The 8884-nt window shown below is 32.0% G+C and overlaps 1 protein-coding gene across 2 annotated transcripts; it reads right to left on the bottom strand.

Annotated features, from left to right (window-relative positions):
* Positions 1–569: 569 nt before the first annotated feature.
* On the bottom strand, positions 570–3918 carry LOC127083751 (uncharacterized). Of its 2 annotated transcripts, none has more exons than XM_051024085.1 (5): positions 3438–3918; positions 2162–2198; positions 1836–2072; positions 1685–1732; positions 570–1364 (listed from the first exon to the last, which is right to left on the bottom strand). In XM_051024085.1, the coding sequence occupies exons 1-5, from the start codon at positions 3737–3739 to the stop codon at positions 810–812; spliced, it is 1179 nt and encodes a 392-aa protein (XP_050880042.1). In that variant the 5' UTR covers positions 3740–3918; the 3' UTR covers positions 570–809. The 2 variants fall into 2 exon arrangements, with proteins under 2 accessions (XP_050880042.1, XP_050880043.1); XM_051024086.1 differs by lacking the exon at positions 3438–3918 and adding an exon at positions 2829–3350.
* Between the last annotated feature and the right edge of the window lie 4966 nt (positions 3919–8884).

The raw sequence follows: 8884 nt of genomic DNA on the forward strand, positions 1-8884 counted from the left end.
TAATGCTTGACAACTTTGACATTGGAGAAGATGAAGTTTAAAACCCTAGAAACTGATACAAGATGAAAGTTCAACACAACCTTGATTTAACGCAGACAAGATATACGATGGAATTGAGGAAGAAAGTAAACACAACAACACAACTTGAATCACTTTTTGGAATCACATTCTGGAATGACGTTTCAATATCAAGAAAGAAATAATAGCCATGTTTGATACATGTGATGCCCTTAAATAATGATTTATTTTTATCATTTTGATGAGTCATTACATAGTTGGCACACCACATTGGCAAATATTAACGTTTTCTCAGTTAAACTAAAGGAAGGGGCTAACATTGCTAACGAAACTAATATCACGGGACCAAACTACAAGGATTTTTTTTATTAAGGGACTAAAGCAAAATTTAAAGTAACCTAATGAGATACAAAATAAAATTAACATGTACAGCAGATCCAACACACTAGGTAATAGTATTAACTAAAACAAGGTTAGGGGGTCCACATCAATTGAAAATAAAAATAACAATGAAAAACTAGGAATATATAAAACACAGTGGAACTATGAAATGAAAACAAGGTTAGAGTCACATAAATTGAAATTGTTGATAATAATAGTAAGGAAAAACTAATAATATCCAAATGTAAAAATACAATGGAAGTATACAAGTGCAATAGCAACATATGCATATTCTGCAAACCATAAGTTAAATTAAACACCCAGTGTAAGTAACCGTGTCCGTATCTTTGTACTTTTCCCCCTCCTCACCAAGCAAACCCAGTTCCAATATTGCCGAAGCTTCAAAAGGTTCAAGGCGCGCGAATTTTATCCAGCCAATCAATACTCTTCCGCGGCCTTTCAAACTGAACATCAACACTTCTTCTGGATTTCTCTTGGAACTCAATGCTTCTAGATTTGTCGTTGTTGTACTCTACGCTTCTTCTCGACCTCTCTGTCGACCTCTCTGTCTGGTCAAATTGGACCTTTAACTTATCTAATTTTTCAGAATTTTTGAATTTGAATTCATGATATTTCTGTTTTTCTGTCCGATCAGTGCTTTTTGGAGGTTTGTCTCTGCAATCTGTGCTCTTTCTTGGCTTTTCCATGCTCTTCCTTGGCTTTTCCGAGAAATCAGTACTTCCTCTGGATTGTTCTACCTTATCCACACTTCTTCTAAAACTCAGTCTTTGGGGTGGTGACTTTTCTACCGTTGATATGAATCGTCTGAGATGTCTAAGGTATTCTGGATAGAGCTCCAAATTACAGTGATTTCCATCTTTAAGCCATAAGGGTTCGTATTTTTGTTGGCATAGCTCCCATAAACGTTTACCATGAGAACAATCAACAACCTCATCAGCAGTTCCCTGAATAATGTATAAAAATTAGGCCAAATTAGTAAAACTACCAAAAAATAACTTGAGAAAAAACAATACTTGCTAGGTTACAAAAATATTCACAAGAATGCATTTATGAAAATTTAATCAGTAACAAAGGCTCTACAACTTTCATGCCTTAAAACCAGCCACAATCACCAGATTTCTAGTTCTTACTTGTGTACATTAGCTTATGATATGAACCACGGCCATTAAAGAAACCGTTAACTATGGCTACAGCAATGGCATAAATTATGGTAACATAATATTAGCTAGTGGAAAATCCAACACAACAAGGATAGAATACTTACATGAATTACAAGCACTGGACACTTCACCAGCGGAATTTTATCAATGTTCTACACACCGATAACATAGAATAAAGTTAAGTTACATAATAGCTCATATACACGATTCTCAAACCTAAGAACATTAAACATATAGGATAATGAAAAGTCTAACCTTATAAATGTCAAACCAGTATGTCTTTTTCACAGGGTACATCACTCTCAACCCCGATAGTATTGGACTATGGAGAATAACAGCTCTCAATTGGGGCAAACGAGCAGCAATATCCAAAGTAGGACCACTCCCAACGGATTGCCCATAAAGGATTATGTCTTCCTGCTTAGCACCATAGTTCTCTTCAAGATACTTATATACAGCTTCGATGTCAGCATAAGTATTAGTCTCACTCGGCTGTGAAAAATATCCATTTTTCATTATGGTTCTGCTTGTTGTGAACAAAAGAATTAAATAAACCAGAAAGAAGCATATAAGGCTGTTACCTTCCCTGATGACTGTCCATAGCCAGAGTAATCGTATCTGCATACATAGAAATAAACATAATTAACATATACCTTACAATTTTTTATTACAAACACAACACGAAAGATATGATAAGCAAGCCAACTATTTTAACAGGGTCTCCTTTAGATTGACTATGAAAGGTGAGGGTCTAACAAGTACAGTCTCAATCAGTATTCTTAATTATGAACTTCTTATTTCTGCCACAATATAATATTTTTGGCACGATAAAATTTTCTTTTACCTTATAATGGTATGTGAACTCTAAGTGTCTAGATGCACATCCTTAGTATACCAAGCCATATGAAGTGTTCTTAATGAAACGAAGTTTACAATTTCTTTTGTTATTGACTAATCGGACATCTATGGTGTAACTGTATGCCCTAAATTGAATGTGACCAATCACAAAGCAGGGAATTGAATACAAGTGTATGATCTAAATTCAACTATACTGTCCAACTTAAATATCACCTCTAGCAGCACAAATATCAGCAACTATTAAGGCTAAAACATAAGTTTTGGTCACACTGCAGACCAAGAACCATATGCACGTCCGTGGGACGGAAAAATGACATTGAGCTAAAAGATGTCACAAATTAACTTCTTAAACAAACTTTGCATCTAAACTGTTCAAAAGAAAACAAAAACCTATCTGAAAGTGAGAACAAATGAAAAGTGATCAATTTCAGTTTCAGTTCAACACAACTTGACCCCTTTTTTTTTATCCCACTTTCAGATAAGTAGATTGCCATTTCATTTCCGTGGAGTAAATTTTTGAGATAGCCAACTAAACTCCAACATCACAATCACCACATTCGGATAAACACATCAAAAAACAAAAACCATGAAATACTACACTATCACCTTCAAATCCTTATCCTCTAACCACACAAGAACCACAGAAAATAAATACATGACTCATCCTTCATATCATAAACCAGTGAAGACAAAACAGTCCCCATCTTTGACTAAATCAAACCTAACAAAACCAGTGAATTATTTACCCTAATAAATCCATCAACATCAAAACCAACAAAATCAAACCTAAACCATACAACCAATCTTACCAGAACTGAGTCAACTCAACACCACTGAACTCGGACACAATTACAGAAAAATACACACAAATAAACCAAATCCAATAATTCAGCAACAGAAACAAATCCAATTAATAAATAAATAAATAAAGAAGAAAATTCCATAACTGAAATTCAAACTAAAAACAATAATTCAAAAAAGGGGGAAAAATTGAAATACCCAATGAGATTAACACGCAAGTGAATACTGAGCTCAACGAAAAGCTCATACATCTGACCAATATCAGCAGCATTTCCATGCGAATAAAGCACCGTCGATTTCGCCATTGGATGACGAACATACATAGCCACGATCTCCGTTCCACGCCGATTCCGAAACTGCAAAACTTCAACGTTTTCACGGTGCGGGAACGGTTCCATCAACAACAAGTCCGTTACTTCCTCTTTAACTAGCTTGTACGACGGTGGATTCGGTGGAAAGAACGCCAATTTCGCTGCCATTGATGAAGTCACTCCACCCATTTTTCTCAGTTTTGTTCACTGTGTTGCTTCACATTCCTTCTTCTTCTCCTAGCAGTGTGATTGTAAAGTGAAACTTTCCTCTCTCAGAGGTTTTATTTTTTTATTTTATATTGTTTTTTTTTAATTATTAGTTTTGGAATTGTTTGGGGGGAAATTAATATTTTTCGATTCTCTTTATTATTACACGCTCCTTAAGTTTTTTGTTCTGATTCATTGATTCATTTATTCACACCTATTAATTAGGTGTCTCTTTCTCTCTTCAACTTGTTGTACTACTGGCTAGAATTTTTTCTTCTCATTAATAATAATTAAATAAATGAATATTTAATTTTTTTAAATATATTAAAGTAATAAAATTAAGTACTAGTATTTTCTTTGACTGGATTAATAGTAGTTAAATTTATTTATTTATTTTATTTATGTAAAAAAAGAAATAATTAATGGTCTTTCCCTATTTATAATGATCAATTTTCACAATATTAATAATTAATATATGAGTGTTTTTTGAAATAATAATAACAAATACTAATAATCATCTTTTGTTTATATTTGAAATTCAAAAGTTTTAATGAATTTTTTTTACTTATTTAAGCTGAGAGAAGATGTCAACATTAATTATCTTTTTTAATATGCATTGAAAATTTACATTAACAAGAATTTAATACGCATTAACGAATGACATAAAACGGTTATATATAGTTTTTTTTTTTTTTTACAAATCAAATTCGGTACTCAAAACTTACAACACTTTTACATCCGATGGTGTAAAACTGTAAGAAATACAATAAGATATACTTACTGTACATGAGACAAGTGGGTTTTGAATTGTTAGAAAAATACTGGGAAAAATGATAATAAGATTTTCCTTTTAATTTTTTTTTTATCTTTTAATTTAAAAACTAGATAAAATAATTTAAAATTACAATATTAAATATTTTTATTTATTATTTATTAGTTTTATCATAGATAACTATCAAATATCAATATTTTTAAAAATGTGAAGAAAAAAGGTAGATAAAAGTTTGTTTTTTTTTAATTTTAAAAAATAGATTTTTTTTCTTTTTCTTTTTAAAAATAGATTTTATAAAACTATTTTTAAAAAATATTATAAGTTTTTTATATTTATTTTATACAAATTGAAAAATTAATTTCGACATTTTATATTATAAATATATAATATCAAAATATAGTTGAAATCACAATTTTTTTCAAAAATAATTTTTGTAAAAAATTATTTGAAATACCTTTAAAATTAGATTTTTTTTTTTAAATTCTGATATTTAAAAAATTAACAAAATCATAAAATATTTAAAATAAAATTTAAAAATAATTATTCAAACCAAATAAATTTTTTATTAAAAAATTTCTTTGTCAATATTTTTACAAAAGATTATTTAACACTATTAAAGAAACAAAATAAACACTTCCTAAATATGAGAATTTATATTTTTGGTATGAAAAACTAAAATTAAATATTTAAATAAAATAAATACGAATATTAAGCATGTCTAATATACTTAACTCTAATAATAGAAGACATAAAAAATAAAATAAAATTGAAAATTGAGTATGAATAGAGTAATATATTTAATAAAATAATTGAGTGGATAGCAGAGAGGCAAGAAAAAATGAGTAAAAGGAAACATGGGTGGAGTAAAAAACACATAAAAGTACAAGAGCATGAATTACTTAAATGATTTGCAAGAGCAAAACAGGGTGTCCCATGTTGAGGCCTGCTTCTACATGACCATCACCATGATTTCCAATCTCAATGAACCATACATGTTTTTTGAGGAAATGGGACCTGACCTCACATTCACAGACTTGGGTGTAGGGAATGTCCTATGTTTCCAATGTCATGTTACTTAACCATTAATTCATCATCATAGAACTTGTCTATTTTTATTTAATTCAATTTACAAGGATCCTTGTAGGGGAATATTTGAACATGGAACATCGTTTTAGGGTAATTATAAGGCCCATCAACGCCTTTAATTCTCTTGAGCCACAGAATTCAGATGGGTCCATTTTGGGTTGAGACAATATTTTATGTTATGATGTGCTGTCAATTGGGGGTTCTACAAAGGAGATGTACCTAGTCAGGAGGGAATTCAGACAAATTCATTTTATCTTTTGGTTCTATTAAGACAAGCCAATGCTATTATTTAAAGAATAAAAATTGGTGTTTCTCGTAAAGAAAATTGAATCATATTACATTTTTGATAAACTTTCTTTAGTAACTGATATCAGGACAAGTACCTAACCAAAAATTTATTAATCTTGTAAAACTGAAAACTTGTTTCAAATATATCCTTGGCACTAAATAATGTTGAAATTAAGTCTGTAACAATAAATTACACATAATAAATACACATACATACATGTTGAATCTGACAAATTAATAATTATTCATTTCATTTCAAATTAAGTGTTTCAGTTTCGACCAATGGTCAAGTTACAAGGAATTAGATTACTTAAGTTTTGTGGATGATCTAGGAAATAAGTAGGTATGGATCTAAGCCTAATATATGGAATATCGACTCACATAGGTTCTTGTAAGTTGGACAGTCCATGAGATGGACATCGTAGAAAATAGACGAGGATTGATTAAAGTCCTTATTGACCGACAGATAACAAAGACATACAGGATCATCTGGTTGTTATTCTTCGAGACATAGCAAACAAAAGGTTCTAAGGGATTGAAATCCTAGGACCATGTAGCGGGGTATTCGTTACCATTAGAGATATTGGCTAAATCTAAGGTAAACCATACAAGTCGAGTCGCCACCGCACTTCTATTTATCCAAAGGAATGGTTAGAAAGCGAACAAAAACCTAAAAGGTTTATCGAATCAAAAACTAGTAAAAATGTCAGAGATCTGGGTAAGGGGGTTGGTTATGCAATGGGAAGGTTTTAAGCACCCAAAACATCCTAGGGACTCCTAGGGAGCCCTTTTCATAAGTGTTGTTCTAGTCTAAAGGGTGTAGGTATATCTAAAGTACTATTTACTAAAAGGAAGGTTAAAAGAAAATGACTCGCAAGGATGTCGCATCCACTGCCTACGTATCTCATATGAGTATGAGAATTAGAGTCTTCGTAGCTCGGCTACCGATGGGTTAAAGAGAAGTGTGCTCGGTAAGACGTCGCGTCTTATGCCTACGTATCTCATCTGGAATGAGAATCAGAGCAAAACGTAGTTCGGCTAACTAGGGGAACAAGGGTCTCGATTGTAACTAGGGCAAGAGAAAGGGAAACTCTCGATCGCAACGAGGGAGAGAGAAAAGAATCGCATCAAGGGCGAAAATAAGCAAGGATTAGTTGTTAGTTGTCAGTCAAAACTCGGTAAGACATCGCATCTCGTGCCTACGTATCTCATATGAACATGAGAATCAGAGTTATCGTAGTTCGACTAACTAGGGGTTAAGGATTGCCATCTAAACATGGACTTACAAAAGAGGACACCAGCTGTGTCAAAGGAGGGTGGGCAGTGTGTTCAACGTCCTAGCGGTAGGTGTCGCAGCTCGCTGAATCGAGTCTTAGGCAGTTACCTCTTTGTAATAGAACGGACTGACATGCCACAAGATCGGAGACGCACGGAAGGTCTAAAAGTGGGGAAGCTCTGCTCTAGAGTTGTCATGCAATATGGACATATGTGTTAGGATTTACAGAGGGGAACATCTACCTAATGTTAGCATGCAAAGAATAAGGGAATTCTACCTATGTTATCATACAAAGAGTTCTACCTAATGGGTGCTACCTAAACGGAACAAGAGTCGACGGATGGAGCGCGAAAAGGAGTTACGGATAAGGGTAGATGGCGAAGCCGGAGGCAATCGACTTAAAGGTAGATGGCGATGCCTGAGGCAATCGACTTACAAGAGGATGGATGAATGCGTGCTGGTTCTGTTAAGTTTTGAAAATGATTACTCGACGTTGGATCGAGCTTTTGATCTTATTTTGAAATGGTTATCGGATGTTCGTTTTAATTCTTGTATTAACAGGTAACTAAAGAAATAAGGAAATAAATATTATACACTTTATGGGAGAGGGGTACATTTGTTATGAATGGGGATTGTTCATGGCAAACAAACAATAAGAATATATGCCTCATACATCATACAAGTAGGCAACAGTTATCAATCAGATCGGATAAATAAACAATATATAATCAAACCAAAGAATCAAATAATGGAGCATTTAAACAATGCATGGGAGTATGAACATGTTAAATAATCAAACAATAGAAAGCATGAATGAGAGAAACAAGTATAAAAGATAACAGATGAAAATATACACACGAAGGGTCCACTGAATAATTTAATCAGGAAATGAGGTAAGGACCAAATAAAATCAAGGTAAAAGGCCTCTAATACATAGCATATGAGATGAACGAGGGAGGATCAAAAGATCTCTTCAATTGCCATAAGCAATCCCTAAGTCAAACATCGATCATAAAGAAGTCAACTGAAAATTCAAGTCAACTTAAAAAATAACAAATAAATAGCAAATTAATCAATAAAATTATGAAAAATTAAACTAAATAAGGTGGGGTCAGGATATCATCATCCCCCAAAAATATTTTTAAAATAATGAAAATTGGCACGTGAATTAATTAAAACAAAACATAGCTTAAACCAAAAGTTTATTAATAAGACTAGGTTAGAAATAAATCAAGAATAAATAGCAAATTAATCAATAAAATTATGAAAAATCAAACTAAATAAGATGGGGTCAGGACATCATCATCCCCCCAAAAGATTTTAAAAATAATGAAAATTGGCACATGAATTAATTAAAATAAAACAGAAGTCAAATTAAAAGTCCACCAACCAAACTAGGTCAAAAATAAATAAAGAATAAATAGTAACTTAATCACGAAAATTATGAAAAATTAAACTAAATAATGTGGTGTCAGGACATAATCATCCCCCAAAAATATTTTAAAAATAATTAAAATTGGTACGTGAATTAATTAAAATAAAACAGGAGTCAAATTAAAAGTCCATCAACCAAACTAGGTCAAAAATAAATCCAAAATAAATTGAAAATGTGAAATAAAATTCCAAGAAAATGTCAAATTGACCATGAGACAGTGGTAAACCTTCATCCCAAAAATCAAATGCTAAAAATAATTTTATGTCAGAA

Source organism: Lathyrus oleraceus, chromosome 5 (assembly GCF_024323335.1).
Source record: "Lathyrus oleraceus cultivar Zhongwan6 chromosome 5, CAAS_Psat_ZW6_1.0, whole genome shotgun sequence".
Lineage (NCBI taxonomy): Eukaryota > Viridiplantae > Streptophyta > Magnoliopsida > Fabales > Fabaceae > Lathyrus > Lathyrus oleraceus.